Below are 18,629 nucleotides of genomic sequence, written 5' to 3' on the forward strand. Positions count from 1 at the left end.
TTTATGTTTATTGTATCTAAATTATTTATGAATACTCTTGAAAAGTTATTTTCCTTAATTTGCGTATCAAACACCGGAAAATAAATAAGATTACTACTTGTTTTCCAATAAAATATTTTCTTGGAAAATATTTTCGGTTATACCAAACACACCCTTAAAGTAAAATTTTGAGGGTGTATATAATTTCACCGAAAAGATTCGTGCAACTTTAAAAAAGGTGGATGATTTTGCTAGAAAACGCATGAATCAAATTGTCTCGATATAATAGTCCTTCCCGCCCAACGTCCCAGTTCCATTTCAACTAGCTCTCTCACCACTCTGTGATAACAAACGATCAACAATTCCCCAACTAGCTCTCTGCAAAGCTCTGATTTCTCTCTGCTTTCCCGAGGAATATAATGGATCCTTCAATTCCAGGTTCATTTTCTTCATTCTTCTTGTTCTTTTCTTTTAAGTTTTCTTCCAAAGCAACCCATTTCTTGAATTCTTGAAAAATTATGTGAAATTGGATGATGTTCAACATACTGAAATGTCCAAAATAATTGAAAGAATGACATTTAAATTGAAATACCTTGAGTATTCTGAAATGCCCCAAAATGGAAAGTATGTTCAACATGCTACGCCTTCATACAATGCCAGCAATAGGCATGCAAGCCCTAGTGAGCACGCAATGCATCTTTTAATGGACTCTTATCCTTTTATCTTATTTTAAATTTATTGGTGTCAAGTTCCTTATGACTTTTAATTATGCAGTTTTTTTAAATTAGGAATTGTCAATGTATCTGAAAATCCATTCTTTTCGCTGCCAGAAGATCAAAGGAATGGAAATGGCCATCGTTATGTGAAGTATGCGATGAATCGGTTGTTGGTAAGGTTACAAGTTAGGAAAAAGGAACGTGAGAGGAAAAAAAAGAAAAGACCAGCTTTGATGTGGGAGACATGGGAAGAAGAAAACAGTATGTGCCTTCTTGAAAATTATTCAGATGATTTAGACTTGGATAATCAGAATGTGTTGGTGTCTGAAACTGCCGAGCCACCATCCAATTTGACCTTGCCACTGCTGAGGTACCAGAGGGAGTGGTTGGCTTGGTCATTAAAGCAAGAAGAATCTGCAACAAGAGGAGGTATTCTTGCTGATGAGATGGGAATGGGGAAGACTGTTCAAGCCATAGCACTTGTGCTTGCTAAACGCCAATTACAGAAAACAACTAGTGATTCCAGTATATTGTCATCTTCACCCGGTACTTCCCAGAAATTCCCAGCAGTCAAAGGAACTCTTGTTGTGTGTCCTGTGGTTGGTGTGATGCAATGGTTTAGTGAGATTGATCATTGCACCACTAAAGGAAGCAACAAAATTCTTGTTTATCATGGCACTGACAGGGAGAAACATATGCACAAATTGGCGGAATATGATTTTGTCATTACTACCTACTCCACCATTGAGGATGACTATAGCAAGTATACGATCCCGTCAAAACAGCAGAGTAAGAACTTAAAACCTCTGGTAGAAATGTTGGACCAGAAAACAGTTCTTAAAGGAGGCAAAGGAAAGACTGACAGTGACCCAGAGACTGATATACGGAAAAGAGGTCGCAGAAAGGGCATGAGGCATAGTACCATGACAGGAAAATGGAGCAACAATGGTTCTATTGATAATTCAGCCAGTTCTGATGAAGACGTGTCCAGGAGGAAGTCCGTGTTACATTCAGTGAAGTGGGATCGCATTATTCTGGATGAGGCAAGTCATACATTCACATACTCCTGCATTCATATATATGTTGCTTTATTCAATTGGCATTCTCTCATAGCTCTTATTTGTCTGTAGTAGCTGAGGTTTGAGAATAATGTAGTTGGTTTTCCTGTATATGGTGTTCATTTGGTCGTCTGCAACCTCTTCATGTAAGAACCAGACGTGCTTAGAATGCGAAATGTGAAGAGTCTTACTGTGGTTATGATGAAACATGTGCAGTTAACTATTGAATAATGTAGGTGAGTGTACCTATATACCTCTATGATACTTTAGGTATTAAACTCTAGCCGAATATAAGAACATGAAATTTATCTTTGTCCCAAAGTTAATTAATTGCTTTGCTTAACTGTTCATCAAGTGAAATTTTATCTGCAATTGTAGTTTGGGTTCCTATGTTGAACGACACTGCATGTGATTTGTAGTTTCTGCCTGCTCTAGTCATTAGAACTAGTCGCTGAGAGTAGAATTCCTAAATTTTTTGTGATACAAAATCATTTTGTCTGCAACATTTTTACCTGATTGCACTTCTGTGGCATAGGCTCATTATGTAAAAGATGCACGCTGCAACACGGCAAGAGCTGCTTTTGCGTTGGAATCTTCTTACAAGTGGGCCTTAACTGGTATATCCCTGCAGAACCATATGGGAGAACTGTACTCATTTGTAAGTTAACATCTGCAGGTTTAACTTTTTCCAGAACTTTCTATTGTTGTGAGGTTGATTAAATTCTTTACTTTTGCACAGGTCCGTTTCTTACAAGTTATTCCTTATGCTTATTACTTTTGCAAAGATTGTGATTGCAGAGGACTTGATTATAGGTAGACAATAAGTTTCTCTTTTTTCTTTACAATCTTTATTCCTATCCTTGAGGGTGAAAAATGCAAGGGCTAAACTCTATTTTACTTTATATATGTTATTCTTTGCTTCTCAACCAATGTTATTGAAAATGGTCCAACAACTGTCTGAAATCACTTTTTATAATCTGTTCTTTGATAAATGTTATATGTACTACAGCTTCTCAACTGAGTGCCCACAGTGCCACCACAACCGTGCACGCCACTTTCTCTGGTGGAAGAAAGTAAGTTAATAATTAATATACATACTTTTGACGCTTCATGTTAATGCTGACATGGTAAAGTTGAAACATCTTCTCTTTCTAGTGTATCGCAAGACCTTTAAGAAAGATTAAATACAATGGGGCTGGTAGAGATGCGATGGTTTTGTTGAAGCACAAAATTCTGAAAAACCTATTGCTAAAACGTACCAAAAAGGAGAGAGCTGCTGAGCTTGCACTTCCCCCGAAGATTGTAAGTTCTGTCTTACACTAATGCCGTGTGGTTCAATTTGATATAATCTTCTCATGGGTGGAGCTTGTTACTTATTTTTGGGTTCAGATTACTCTGCGAAAAGATTCTTTGGATGACAATGAAAAAGACTACTACATATCACTGTGCGAAGAAGCCATGTCAAAGATGGATAGGTATGCTATTTCTCTGATATTTTTATTCTCAAACTCGAGCTCTTTTTGCTTGCAAGTTCACTTAGCTTGTTTCTTGCTCCACAAATTTGCTGCTTACACTGAAGTAGTGTTTCCATAGAATTTATTTCATGGGGCTGGCTCATTTTTTCCTTTTTTTGGTTGCATATTCCGTTTTCTTGTCTTATGCATAGATTACTTGCATGGAATGTTCTTCCTACAATTATTTGTTCTTAAGTAGTTCTGGAACATATTGGATTAGTATCCTGGTATACTAAATACTTAAGATCTTACATATCTTTTTCTTCCCGTAAAATTCTCAATCATTTGTGTCATTACCTTGCCTACAAAAAGTACAACGAGGATATTGTTATTTCTAACTGTATTTTTTCTCGTGTTGTCTTTTGTGCAGATATGATCGGGCTGGAACTCAAAGAAATAACTTGCTTGCTATGTTCACACGCCTACAGCAGGTACCAAGACTGTGTTGTATAAATGCTTGACATGCGTGGAACCTTAAACGTTCTTGATAATTGTAATGGGTTCTTGCATTCATCTACTTGTTTATTTCTGATTTCACTCTCTTTCTTGATTCATTTTTTTGCGAGGTGTTTTCAGTACTAAAACTTTCTAAATCAACTTTATCCATTTTTTATTGGATTCATGGTGTTTAGTGCAAATAGTAGAAGCATGTTTTATCCTTCGTCATGCAAGGTCATTTGATAAGTGGAATAAGCTTTCAAACTGGACCTGATAGAATTATTATACAAATGATCAGCATCAGAGATCAAGGCCAGATTAGGATAAGTCATCCAGAATCACTGGATAGAAATACTCATAGAGGGGGAGATTATACAATCCCTCCAGATTAGAGTGAATGGTATTTTGCTCCTTGGATATGAATTGATAAGAGAAAACCGTTCATTTTCTCATTCTTTTTCTTTCAACTTCTTTTCATCTTTCTTCTTTCCATCAACTTCCTCCCATCACAGATTGCCGTCCTCCGACTTTCTTTTTCTTGACTTGTCCCTACTCCTATGTATTACCCTCCCATCCCTCATGATTTGGTCAACATGATCCTCCCCAGACCTTTGTGTCTACAATATCTTTCCAATTTTCTCTTCTTGCCTTTGATAGTTAATTAGTTTGTCTCAAGTCTTGTTGCTTGTTGTGGACTAATTGCTTCATGTATTTGATTTGACCTTTCTTTCTTCTTAATTGGGTTTGACTGTTAGATAGTGATTACAAGGGATCAAGCTATCAATTGTTTGATTTTGTTTTATATCCTAGTCTGATCTATAATATCCTTGCTTAACTTTTTATTGCTTTCAACATGTTCATGTGTATTCTTGTTTGTAATACGACCAATATTTTGGCTAATGGAGTCCATCTCACATAAGTATAAGCATATTTGCAAAGTGTACACTTTGTTGGCAATATTCTTTGGGACCTCAAAATTGCATTGTGTGGTGGACACCATTTGCACAAGTTGCATCTCTTCTTTTACACCTAAGAGGCCAAGACATTTTTGCCTATAAAACGGAAGGCCATTAGTTCATTTTAGACACACCAACAAGACTTGAGTCTTCATTTCTTGTTTCTTCCTTTTCTCCTTTATTAAGAGTGTTTTGTATGAGAGTTAGTGTTGGGAAGCACTTGTGTGGACCCTTTCTTTGGAGTGATCTTGTGAGGTTATTTTCTTAGGATATTTGGGATTAATTAGAGTATTTACTCTAATTTTGTACTCTCTTTTGTACTCTTATTGGTATAGTGAAATTGCTCCTCTCCGCTTGTGGACGTAGGCCACTTTGACCGAACCACGTTAAATTTGTGTCTTCTTTATATGCTTTAATTGCCGTTGTTATCAACTTCCATTGTATTTGTTATTGTCATTATACCGTTGTTTGGCTAAATTTCGCACTACCCGGGTTTCTGATCCTAACAAATTGGTATCAGAGCCAGATCTAACCGGGTTTGTTTCAGTAGCCAAAATGACTCTAACAAAGACCTATGTTGAGAAATTTGACCGAAGTGCAAACTTCGGAATGTGGCAATTAAAGATGGAAGCTATCCTAATTGAGGATGGCTTAGACTTGGCGTTGCAAGGAAAGGAGAAGAAGCCAGATAAAATGACGGACGAGGAGTTTGTCATCATAGATAAAAAAGGCAAAATCAGGTATCATCTTAAATCTCTCGAATGAGGTTTTACGTGAAGTTTCTATAGAAACCACAGCCAAAGGTATGTGGAAAAAATTAAAAACCTTATATATGAAGAGGACGGTGGAAAATAGATTTTTACTTGAAGCAGAGGCTTTATACAATTCGTATGGGTAAAGGTACATTTATTCTCTCTCATCTTGACACCTTTGATTCCATTCTTATGGATTTGAGTAATATAGATGCTGAAATTAAAGATGAGGATCAAGCCGTGTTACTGCTTTGTTCTCTACCCTCATCCTTTAAGCATACGAGAGATACTATGTTTTATGCAAAAGATAATATCTCTTATAAGGATATTAAATCTATCTTAAAATCAAAAGAATAGATAGATAGTGATATTACTGGGGAAGTTAGTGGAACTCAAGCGGAAGTTGACTTGTTTGTTAGCAGCAAATTCGACTCCATATCCAGATACAATAATTTAGAGTGTCGCTATAGTCATAAGAAACGTCACATTATCTACGAATGCTATAAGCTAAAAAATAAAGAAAAGCATAAGAAAAGGAAAAATGAGCACAAAAATACTGACACTGCCGAAGCAAGTGTAGCTGCTGATGAGACTAAGGAAACTGTTTTTTTAGCAACTAATAATAGTTTCAACTCTAACAATGAGTGGATTTTAGATTCAGGTTGTTCTTATCATATGTGTCCCAATCGGGATTTATTTACCACATATGAATCTATTGTAGGTGGAGTTGTCTTGATGGGCAACAATGCTGCCTGCAAAGTTTTTGAAAAAGGTACAGTCCGAATCAAAATGCACGATGGTGTAGTGAGAATTCTCACCAATGTTAGACATGTTCCTGACTTGAAGAAAAATCCCATCTCTTTGGGCACTCTAGAATCTCTTGGGTGCAAGTACGCACGTGAAGGTGGAGTTCTGAAAGTTTCTCATGGTGCTCTTGTGATCATGAAAGCACACAGATCTGGTTCGTTGTATACTTTATTGGGCTCCACTATTATAGGACCTACTACAGTTTCGGTATCAGGCAACTTGTCTGATTTTGATGGCATTAAATTTTGACATATGCCCATTTGGGCTTTTGCGGAGAAGGTGGAGCAAACTTACTATATCATCCAAAAATAGGCCAAGGTGGAGATTTGTAATATGACCAATATTTTAGCTAATGGAGTCCATCTCACATAAGTATAAGCATATTTGCAAAGTATAGACTTTGTTGGCAATATTCTTTGGGACCCCAAAATATTGCATTGTGTGGTGAACATCATTTGCACAAGTTGTATCTCTTCTTTTACACCTAAGACACTAAGACATTTTTGCCTATAAAAGGGAAGGCCGTTAGTTCATTTTAGACACACCAACAAGACTTGAGTCTTCATTTCTTGTTTTTTCCTTTCCTTCTTTATTAAGAGTGTTTTGTACGAGAGTTAGCGTTGGGAAGCACTTGTGTGAACCCTTTCTTTGGAGTGATCTTGTGAGGTTATTCTCTTAGGGTATTTGGGATTAATTAGAGTATTTACTCTAATTTTGTACTCTTATTGGTATAGTAAAATTGCTCCTCTCCGCTTGTGGACGTAGGTCACTTTGACCGAATCACGTTAAATTTGTGTCTTCTTTATATGCTTTAATTGCTGTTGTTATCAACTTCCATTGTATTTGTTATTGTCATTATACCGTCGTTTGGCTAAATTTCGCACTATCCGGGTTTCGATCCTAACATTGTTATTCAAGGAAGTTTGCCTTCAAGTTGCTTGAATCCATTACCTTTGAGTGAACTTCATTGATTTCTTATGTGTGCGTGTATATGATTGTTCTGCAGCTTCTTTTATAATTTCATCTTCTGTTTCTTATTCCATTTTCTGCTGTAATTATTATATAAACATTGTCTCGTTATAATTTCATCACTACATATTACATTGTTTTAGTTTAATGAAGTCTTGGATTGGTAAATTTTATGAGTGGATGCATATTTGGACAATAATAATGGACAGTTAATACAATTTGGTCAAGGGATTTATGTAACCTCAGGAATTAATCTGGCACTGGACTGTGTAAAGATTGGACTATGGAAGACTTATTTGATGTACATTGTACCATCCAGCTTATCACACGACTGGTGAAGGTTATTAAACATATTTACTTGCTTAAATTATCTTATGTCAAAGCTAAATCTTTTGTGATAGTCCTTTATTCTTTTCTTTTGTGAACTTAAATTTGAAGCGGCTGCTTTTAGTTTCTTTCCCTTCTATTATGCTTGGCCCAGGTATTATGTACTATTACCTCCCTTATACATGAGCCCTTTTTTCTTTTGCTTCTTCTGTACTTGCCTCTCGAATGATATGCTCATGAGAAAGTAACAGTTTAAACAGCTAAAACACGCAATTTGACTTTTCACAATATATGTGTATTTGTCTTATTACGGGTCTTCAGGCAAATTTGGTTGTGGCAAATGTCTGGCTAACGTCTTTCTTTAATTGGCAGGCAGTTGATCATCCTTACCTTGTGGAATACTCTGACACATATTATGCTAGTTGGAATACAGATGCTGGCAGTGTTGAGCAATCATGTTGCTTATGTCACGATGAAGTAGAAAGTCCAGTAGTGAGTTTGTGCACCTCTACCCCTCCTCCTCTTGCCTCCACCATCCCCAAACCAAAAAATAAGAAAAAGAGGGAATAAAAAACAAAGAAATAAAGAACAAGCACATCCAGAAAACGTCAAATTTTGCTGAAGTTTAATTTGGTGGAGCCTTAGTTGCATTGCGAGTTACTTTTATGGTGGATAGCTTTCTCCTTTTGGCATTACTATATTATCTTTTGTTGGCCATTCAAGCACCTTTCAATTGCTCCTTGTCAGCCCGATTCCTGAATATTGTATGTACACTCTTTAAATGCCATTTACTTGTGTTGAACTAATTATATAAAATACTTTTTCTTTAAACCAACGTTCAGATCAAATGTTTTCTAGTTCTTTTTGAGAAAAATGGTGATGATATGCAATCCCTTTTATGAAAGCTCCCCAGTTTGGCCTTTTTTTTCGGGAGTCCTCATGAAGATGAGCATTTGAGGAACTCTCTTTCCAGCATTGTACCATAGACACTGATATTATATCAGAAGTACTTTTTGTTGCGGAAGCCGAATATATAGAGAGTGATTAAATCACAACTACTATATTTAAAGGTAGCTAAAAAATAGTAAATGGGACAATAATAAAATGAACACCAGAAATTAATGAGGTTCGGCAAAATTTGATTTTTGCCTAGTCCTCGGACACGATCAACTCAAATTTATTTCACTCCAAAAATACAAGTGAAATACTACAAGAGAGAAAGAAGATTCAAATGCCTTAGAGATAAGAAGGCAAGTGAGAGATGATTTCAAATGAACAAAACCCTTGCTATTTATAAAAGGGAAATTGCCTTAATAATGTCATGCATGACATCATATTAAGTGTGAACATGCAATGTAAATGCATGAAAATTGCATCTACCAATTTCTTCCTTAAAGGAGGCTTCAAATGTTCACACTAGTTCACATTAATCTTATCAAATTCAACAAATCTCCACCTTGGCAAGAGTCTACTTTTGCAATTTTCTCTTACTGATAAATTTTGATTGTGTCTTCAACTTCAATCTTCAAAGTTCAACAATGTTGATCAAGTTCAAACAATGTTGAAACTTGATCGCAGTGACTACTTTTGTTAGCATATCGGCAGGGTTGTCCGTAGTCCGAATTTTCTGCACCATGACTCCACCTTCTTCTATAATATCTCGTACAAAGTGATATCGAACATCAATATGCTTCGTCCTTGCATGATAAACTTCGTTCTTTGCTAATTGGATAGCACTCTGACTATCACAAAATAGTGTGATGCTTTCTTGGCCAATATCAAGATCTCTAAGCAACCCTTGAAGCCAAATTGCCTCCATTACAGCCTCCGTAATTGCCATGTACTCTGCCTCAGTAGTAGACAAAGCAACCGTTGACTACAAAGTAGACTTCCAACTAACTGGTGCATTTGCAAAAGTGAAAACATAACCAATAGTTGATCTACTCTTGTCCAAATCACCCGCATAATCCTAGTCACAATATCCAACCAGATACTGACTATCTTCCTGCTCAAAAATCAATCCAACATCTATAGTATTACAAATATACCGTAGAATCCATTTCACAGCTTGCCAATGCTCCTTTCCTGGATCATGCATATACCTGCTTACAACTCCGATAACATTTGAAATATCAGGTCTTATGCAAACCATTGCATACATCAAGCTACCAACGGCATTCGCATATGGCACTCTTGACATATACTCTCGTTCAGCTTCATTCTTCGGCGATATAGAAGCACTAAGCTTAAAGTGAGGAGCAAGAGCAGTGCTAACCGACTTTGTGTTCTCATTCATGCCAAATCGATCTATTACTCTCTTCAAGTATTCTTTCTGATATAGATAGAGTTTTTCTGAATGTCTATCTTTTTTTATCTCCATTGTCAAGAATTTTCTTCGCCTTACCCAAATCCTTCATCTCAAACTCCTTTCTTAGTTGAATCTTCAACTTCTCAATTTCTTCTTGATTTTTGGAAGCTATCAACATATCATCAACGTATAGGAGAAGATATATGAAATATCCGTCTTCAAGCTTGCGCAAATACACACAATGATCGTATTTGCTTCTTCTGTACTTCTGCCGCAACATGAACTTGTCAAATCGTTTGTACCATTGTCTAGAAGATTGTTTCAATCCGTACAACGATTTTTCAAGTTTGCACACCATATTTTCCTTTTCAGCAACTTTGAATCCTTCTGGCTGAGTCATATAGATTTCCTCTTCCAAGTCTCCATGTAAAAATGCAGTTTTTACATCTAACTGAACTAGTTCCAAATTCAATTGTGCTACTAAAGCCAACAAAACTCTAATGGAGGAGTGTTTCACAACTGGAGAAAACACCTCATTGTAATCAATTCCCTCCTTTTGAGTGTACCCTTTGGCCACCAATCTTGCTTTGTAGCGAACATCTTCTTGGTTAGGAAATCCTTCTTTCTTTGCAAATACCCATTTGCACCCAATTGCTTTCTTGCCCTTCGGGAGATTGACCAATTTTCATGTGCGATTCTGATGAAGGGACTGTATTTCTTCATTCATGGAAATCCTTCACTTATCTTCTTCTGAACTTTGGATTGCATCTTTATAAGTGGTAGAAACACCATCAGCTACAATTGAGGCTGCACAAGCCACCGTCTCTATGAGACTAACATGTTTCTTTATTGTTCTTTTTGGCTTGCTGGTTGCTATTGATTCAAGTTGCTGTTGGGGTTCCTGAGTTGGAATCTCCCTTTCCACTGACTCTTCTTCTAGGGAAAAATCTTCTATTGTTTCCTCGTTTTCTCCCTGTGTTGGAAAAATTAATTTTCCCTCAAACTCCACCTGCTTTGAAGTACCATCAGTTTGTTTGACATCTTCAACTGTCACTTTATCTGTTATGGTAGATTTATCAAAGGTAACATCTCTTCTGAATATAATTTTTCTTGTCTCTAGACACCATAATCGGTATCCTTTGACTCCAGAAGTAATCCTCATAAATATAGCTTTCTTTGCTCTCGGATCCAATTTTGACTTTTTCACATGATAGTATGCAATTGAGCCAAACACATGTAAAAATTATAATCTTCAGCAGGTTTTCCATACCATTTTTCAAATGGTGTCTTGCCACCAATAGCGGCAGATGGTAGGCGATTAATGAGGTGGCATGCATATGTTATTGCCTCAGCCCAAAATTCTTTGCCCAAGCCAGCATTGGACAATATACACCGAACCTTCTCCAGCAAAGTCCGGTTCATGCGTTCTGTCACTCCATTCTGTTGTGGTGTATTTCTGACGGTGAAATGTCTCAAAATGCCATCATCTTCACAAATCTTATTGTAAAGATCATTTTTGTATTCTCTACCGTTATCTGTTCGGAGACACTTTATCTTTCTGCCTGTTTGAGTCTCTATCATCGCCTTCCATTTGAAAAAATTTCCCAGCACCTCATCTTTGGTTTTCATAGTATACACCCACACTCTCCGGAAAAAGTCATCAATAAAGGTTACAAAATAGTGTTTCCCACCTAATGAAGGTGTTTTGGAAGCACTCCAAACATCAGAGTGAACATAATCCAAAATACCTTTAGTATTATGGATTCCTGTTCCAAATTTAACCCTTGTCTTTTTCCCCTTGACACAATGCTCACAAAACTCCAAATTGCAAGTCTTTATTCCTTTTAACAATCCTTGATCTAATAAAATCTTCAAGGATTTTCCTCTAGCATGTCCCAAACGCATGTGCCATAGCTTGGTTGCTTCTGCCTCCTTGTCATCACTAGATGTCACTGTTGTTTTCCCAATAACTGTACTACCGTGATAGTGGTACATGTTATTATTTCGCCGAATTCCCTTCATTACCACTAGTGCACCGGAGCATATTCAAATTATCTCATTTTCTGCAACGACTTTGAGCCCCTTTGACTCTAGGGCTCCTACAGAAATGAGATTTTTCTTCAATTCCAATACGTATCGAACATCTGTTAATGTTCTGATCAATCCATCATGGTTCCTTAATCGGATTGAACCAATACCATATGCGGTAAGAGGATTGTTATTCGCAGTGTGAATAACTTCACATTCCCCTTCTTGAAAATCAATGACCCAGTCCCTGTTGGGACACATATGATAGCTACAAGCTGAATCCATTAGCCATATGTCAGATAGTTTGAATGGATCAGTTGTAACTAGTGAGAAATCAGAATCGTCACAATCAGCTATATTTGAATCCATGACAACCTTCCCATTGTTAGGTTTGGCCTTGTTTTTCAACTTTAGACAATCTTTCTTCCAGTGCCCTTTTTCTCGGCAAAAGGCGCATTCATCTTTGCTAGGTATGGATCTTGACTTGGATCTTCCTTTCTTCGTTCTCATATGATTTTGAGAACGACCTCTCACAACCAGTGCTTCTCCTTCTCCACTTTTTTGTTTTTCTCTCTTTCTTTGTTCATAGCTGCATAATGCAGAACAAACTTATTTGAGAGATACATCATCATTCCCATGAAGTAGAGTTGTTTCGAGGTGCTCGTACTCATCGGGAAGTGAACTTAATAACATTAAGGCCATATCTCCATCACTAAAAGTCACGTCCATATTCTGCTGGTGATATGATCATTCATTGTAGTACCAGGAACATATGTGAAGCGTAACAATCTTTTTTTCATGTAAAGTTTATTTTGACTGTTTTTCTTCAAGAATTTATCCTCCAGCGCATTTCACAATTTACTTGCAGAAGTTTCTTTTGTGTATGGATACTTCTGTTCTCTTGCGAGGTAAGATCGAATGGTACCACAAGCAACGCGGTTGATAATCTTCCAATCTCCTTCTCCGATATTGTCTGGTTTCTTTTCTTCTATGGCAATATCTAGCCCTTGTTGAAAAAGGACATCGAGAACCTCAGCTTGCCACATCCCGAAATGTCTTGACCCATCAAAAATTTCAACTGCAAATTTCATATCTGACATAATTCTTGTCATAAGCGAAGATGCCAACGACGTATTACTGACACCCGATGTGGACTCTTTATTTTTATTATCTCCCATTTTGCTACAGATACTATTTATTTGCTGACATTACTGAACACCAAAGTAATTCTTTTCTGATGTGGAGGTTCAAACTATGTTGCAACTACAGAACATACTAAGATAGAACCTTGGCTCTGATACTAATTGTTGCGGAAACCGAATATATAGAGAGTGATTAAATCACAACTACTATATTTAAAGGTAGCTAATAAATAGTAAGTGAGACAATAATAAAATGAATACCAGATATTAACGAGGTTCGGCAAAATTTAATTTTTGCCTAGTCCTCAGACACAATCAACTCAAATTTATTTCACTCCAAAAATACAAGTGAAATACTACAAGAGAAAAAGAAGATTCAAATGCCTTAGAGATAAGAAGGCAAGTGACAGATGATTTCAAATGAACAAAACCCTTGCTATTTATAGAAGTAAAATTGCCTTAATAATGTCATGCATGACATCATATTAAGTGTGAACATGCAATGTAAATGCATGAAAAATGCATCTACCAATTTCTTTCTAAAAGGAGGCTTCAAATGTTCACACTAGTTCACATTAATCTTGTCAAATTCAACACTTTTAGTATCCTTTGAACATCTAAAAATGCTTCTATAAATTCTTGTGGTGGCGTGCTACATTGTCCTTATTCATTAGACAGTCTTCTTTGAACTGTGCACCTCTTTTGATTGTTGCAGGTTACTTCTTGTGGGCATGTGTTTTGCAAGACGTGTTTTTTAGACAAAACTGGAAGTATGGGAGAAGTGTCATGCCCTTCGTGTTCTAAACCCCTAACTGATGACTCCAGTACATATAATGGTAAGGGAGATTCGAATTCTAAACCAACTGTCAAAGGGTTTAGATCCTCAAGTATAGTGAACAAAATACAGCTTGATGATTTCCGGACAAGCACTAAAATAGAAGCTTTGGTATGCAATTACCTTCTACAGTACCTCTATTTTGATAGTATGGGACTCCATTATGAGTTTAAAGTGAGGGGGTCTGCTAATTACATGCTTGATGCTCATTTCTACTTTTTGTTGAATGTAGAGGGAAGAAATTAGGTTCATGGTTGAAAGAGATGGTTCTGCAAAAGGAATAGTTTTCAGCCAGTTCGCATCGTTTTTGGATCTAATACAGTATTCTCTTCAGAAAGTAAGATATAAAGATACTTTTCTCTAGCTCCTTTTTTTTCAATCTGTAACAAAATAAGCTTGTCTTGTGTATATACGGCATGCAGTCAGGCATCAAATGTGTTCAGTTAGTTGGATCCATGTCTATTGCTGCAAGAGATGCTGCAATTACCAGATTTATTGAGGATCCAGATTGCAGGATATTTCTTATGAGCTTTAAAGCTGGAGGTGTTGCCCTCAATCTTACAGTTGCATCACATGTAAGGGATCTACTTTCTTTCTCTGTGAATGCAGACTCTGATAACCATTTCAGATGCCAAAGGCTTGTGCATATCTAGTGTTGCATTCCTGTTGCTCTTCAGATCTCCTGTTATTTTGTTCATTTGATATATTTCAACTTCACTTCTCTCTGCACTTAAAGAACCAGCTCAGGATAGAATTATGACTTGTAATTATCTATTGAATAAGTGCATGATACATGTCAAGATATGTGGCTCGTCTATTGACCTATGCTAGGTTTTCTTGATGGATTCCTGCTTGAATCCTGCTATAGAGCAGCAAGCCCAAGATAGAGCTCATCGAATAGGGCAACATAAACCGGTCAGGTGTGTTTTGCATTTCTTGTATTTTTTTGCCCTTGAATGTGTCTTATTTTTGTCTTCTCATTACTAGGATTGTGAGATTTGTTATCGAGGATACAATTGACGAGAGGATCTTACAGTCACAAGAGAAGAAGAAACATTTTCAAAGGCAAGTGCCTTTTTCTTATAGTCGTTTAGATTGTTGCATATGTTTTCTGACAATAAAAATGGTGATGAGTTGATGTTATGGTAATCAAGTAATTTTCTTTTAGATGTTACAACTGATAGTTGGGTAAAGTTACTTATGGTAAGAGCTCATAAAACTTTTAATGTTTCATAATTCAAATAACTCTCAGAGATAAGCCATCGAAGATTTTCCTTTGAAAGTTGTAAATCATCCACCTTTTTGTTACATTTTGATTTCTTGTTCCCTTCTTTGCTCCCACCCTCCCTTCCTCCGCCCTTTCCTTTCTGTAGAAAACCATTTTCCCCTTCCATTTTGTTTTTCCCTCTGACATACTGAACTTTCAAATTTGATTGCAGGATGGTCGGTGGTTCTTTCGAGGCCTGGGAAAAACTATCATTAGAAGATTGGGTGTTCCTGTTTGAGTGCGAGTTTGTTTAGCAAACAAATCGACAAGTATATACTTTTTTTAGCTTCTTACAAAAATTTTGTAGCTAGTGTTATGACATTTGCCCTTGGTGGTTCTATGGCTTTTGATCTGTCCAAAGTGAGTTTCTGTTGCTCTGAATCACAGTGATTAACTCCTTCAATTGTAAATTGTTCTAATTGATTCCACTAGTAAACTTCCATTTAAACGTAACCAACATGATAAAAGAAGCATCTGAATTCAACACTCAAGGCAAGGCCATGGAAATGTGCATCCCTATTTGTCTTTGGTTTGTTTTATTTACGTGATAGTTTCCAACTTCAGGCCCCTTCCAATTCTTTCGCGGATTTGGTGCAGATAAGCTTATCCTGTTGTATCAGGTAAGGCATACATTCACATACTCGTGCATAAAGTGTAGGTGAAAGTGCCTACCTACCTTTATGACGTTTTAGCATAATGGAAGAACACAAAATGTTTATAGTTTTTTTTACTTCTAAAGGATCACCGTTTAGCTCAATTGCATGCTCATCATGTGAGATTTATTTGGAGTAGTCATTCTGAATCGAGTCCTTTGTTTTTCCTCTCAATTTGAGGCTGAAGTAGTTGATGCCAAAGTCGAGTAAAGCCTATTTTAAGACACCTGGTGCAACTCACAATTTATGATATTTGAGTAATAAAATAGCTACTTGTCAACAAAACAGTTTAGACAGTTTTCTGCAACTTTTCAAGTAACTGTTAAAATAGATTAGAGAGTGGAAATGCTATATTCAATTCGTTAAGATAATTACAATAAGAGTGAGTTTCATGTGTTTTTCAATTTTCAGCTGATACTATACTCGATTAAGTTGCAGGCATTATTGGAAGCCTTTCCTCTTGTGCACGCAGAGAGTGCAGGTCACTGCCATTAGCAAGGCTATTGAACTCCACAGATTTTCGATGGCATTGTTGGGTAACGTCGTTGGCAGAATGTCACCAGTCTTTTAACCGACTGCAGATACTTCCTAGTTGTCTCATTGTTCATGATATGAGCAACACTAACATTACTCGTGTGAATCTTCTCACGAGCTGAACGTTCATGAATACCAACCATAGTAACACCAATAGGCCAAGGTGCATTACCAATTGCTATATCAATATATCGATCCATTGCAGCTGAATATTCCCTCTTCCTACAGCATTCAACCATCACAATTAGTGCTTGCCTTATGTCCTCAGCAAGTAACTTTTTCCTGCACAGCTTGAATAACGGATTCAAGTCCCTAGCACATTCCATAAATGTAGCTACCCTCCGGTTTTGATCAGCCTGATTAGGACTCCTGGTATTCTCATCAATCTCCTCATTCCACTCATTCAATAACTTTTTGAAGAACACCAAAATCTTATCCTCATCACACAATTCCTCAAAATTCGTTTTCGTCCTCTTCAAATCTTCTTCATCATCTTTATCCTGATCTGTTGTGGCCTTGCGCTTCTTAATTGCACTCAACGTCATCCCTGATTGTCGCTTCTTCAATTCAAGAATAGATCTCAAAAACTCATTGGTTTGCCCCTCAGTCATATCACTATCATCAACTTCAAACAATCCAGCTTTCAGCACAGAATTCAACCTATCAAGCCGCGCCTCTTCAATTTCTCCGAATAAAGTCACCGGTTGTTTTAGAAACCTTTGGCGGCGAATTACTTCTTCTCGCGGAAGGGAGGCTGATGAAGAAGATGATGAATATTCCGGTTTGATCATCGGGCATTGTATGTCGGATTTAGTAACTGTAGAATTCCTCTTCTGTTCTAATAATTGCTTTTTACGTAGGGCTTTCGCTTCGGCTTCGCGTTTTTCCTCTTCGCGAACTCTTTTTTGGCGTTTCTGTTCGATCTCCAACTTATTGAAATATTTCCGGCAACGGAGGTCTAGGGCTAGGATTTCTCGTAGCTTTTCTGCTTCCTGTTTCAGTGTATCCATGTCGTGAATTGGAGGTTTAACTACAAACGGAGAGAATCTCATAATCAACGTCCAAACTTACTTTGCATTTATTTATACAAACTTTGCATAGCAAAACTTAAACCCAAGCCGCGTAGGATTCGAATTCCCTTTTACAAAAGACTTTGCATAGCAACACTAAGGCCTAAGGAGTGTAGGATTCGAGTTCCCCTTTTAAGTTATATAATATAGAGAAATACATATCTTTTGTTGCTCTAAAAAATAGCCAATATTTTTTTTTGTATATTTGTGTATTATATACATATGATATACATATTCTATATACTTTTTGGTTAGTAGATGCAATTAGTTTCGATCAACCAGTCAACTTGTATTTTGCACTATAACATATAATAAAATAATGTTATATGACACGTAGAAAGTTACATGGTTGCCTGGGGTGCTTATTTGTTATATTCAAATTTTTTCCTTAAATCCTCTTAAAACCAAGACATCTTCATTAAAAAAAAATGTTGGTTTGTCATATATAGAGCAAGTGCATACTCAAAATGCTAGTCACATGGCAATGTGATTCAAATGTGACTCAAGAATAGGGGGCGGCAAACGGGCGGGTCGGGTTGGATATGGGACGAGTCAAAAACGTGTATAAAAAACGGATAAATTATCCGACCCGACTCATATTTAATACGGATAAAAAATGGGTTAACCGGCGGATAATATAAGTAACCATATTATCCATGGCTTCATGAATATGATCACTTTTGGGAGAATTCTTAGCTAGCATTTGGCCATAGATTCCCAAATTTGTTTTGAAAAATTTAATTTGGGTGAAATTTGGTTTGGAGATGAAAATGTGTTTGGACATCAGTTTTCAAAACATATTTCACTTTAGTTTTTTGAAAAAAAAAACATGAAACATGACTTATACCCACAAGTTCTAAAAACTATCACAAATACCCAATATTACCTTCATCAATAACATTCATTATTATTATCACAAACCATAGTCCTGAAACATAAATAAATTTGGTACAAAATTATCATTTTTATAATGAACTACATAATACACTGTCAGATGACCAAGAAGACGAAACAACATTGTTACAAAATAATAAATGGTGGGCTCTTTTATAATATACGAAAGTTTGGGGCAATTTTTAAAAAATATAATAGTAATATTTTGGGTCAATCTTGAGTTGGTTTTGGGATTTGGGTTTTGGGTTTTGTGAATTTGCCAAAATATGGATAAAATTTATGAACAAATATGTATTTGCCAAAAAACGTTTTGGCAAAATCTATGGCCAAATGGGTCCTTAGTCTCCCAAACTTGAGGAACCCTCAATTTGAGGTTTTAGAA

The 18,629-nt window shown here is 36.6% G+C and overlaps 1 protein-coding gene and 1 pseudogene across 6 annotated transcripts; one reads left to right on the forward strand and one right to left on the reverse strand.

The window, feature by feature from the left end:
• Positions 1 to 226: 226 nt before the first annotated feature.
• Positions 227 to 15,405, forward strand: LOC142173222 (ATP-dependent helicase rhp16-like). 6 transcript variants are annotated; one of them, XM_075237734.1, is made up of 15 exons: positions 227 to 417; positions 754 to 1,738; positions 2,289 to 2,411; positions 2,493 to 2,566; positions 2,763 to 2,826; positions 2,909 to 3,055; positions 3,143 to 3,228; positions 3,638 to 3,698; positions 7,889 to 8,008; positions 13,710 to 13,940; positions 14,062 to 14,166; positions 14,252 to 14,404; positions 14,661 to 14,749; positions 14,817 to 14,894; positions 15,269 to 15,405. In XM_075237734.1, exons 2-15 carry the CDS (start codon positions 854 to 856, stop codon positions 15,348 to 15,350), a joined length of 2,298 nt encoding a protein of 765 aa, XP_075093835.1. In that variant the 5' UTR covers positions 227 to 417; positions 754 to 853; the 3' UTR covers positions 15,351 to 15,405. The 6 variants fall into 6 exon arrangements, with proteins under 6 accessions (XP_075093835.1, XP_075093829.1, XP_075093843.1 ...); XM_075237728.1 differs by having other exon boundaries at positions 768 to 1,738; XM_075237742.1 differs by having other exon boundaries at positions 768 to 1,738; positions 14,661 to 14,744.
• Positions 15,406 to 16,170: 765 nt separating this feature from the next.
• LOC142173224 (uncharacterized) lies at positions 16,171 to 17,986 on the reverse strand (annotated as a pseudogene).
• Positions 17,987 to 18,629: the final 643 nt, after the last annotated feature.

Source organism: Nicotiana tabacum, chromosome 2, assembly GCF_000715075.1.
Source record: "Nicotiana tabacum cultivar K326 chromosome 2, ASM71507v2, whole genome shotgun sequence".
In the NCBI taxonomy this organism is placed as follows: Eukaryota; Viridiplantae; Streptophyta; class Magnoliopsida; order Solanales; family Solanaceae; genus Nicotiana; species Nicotiana tabacum.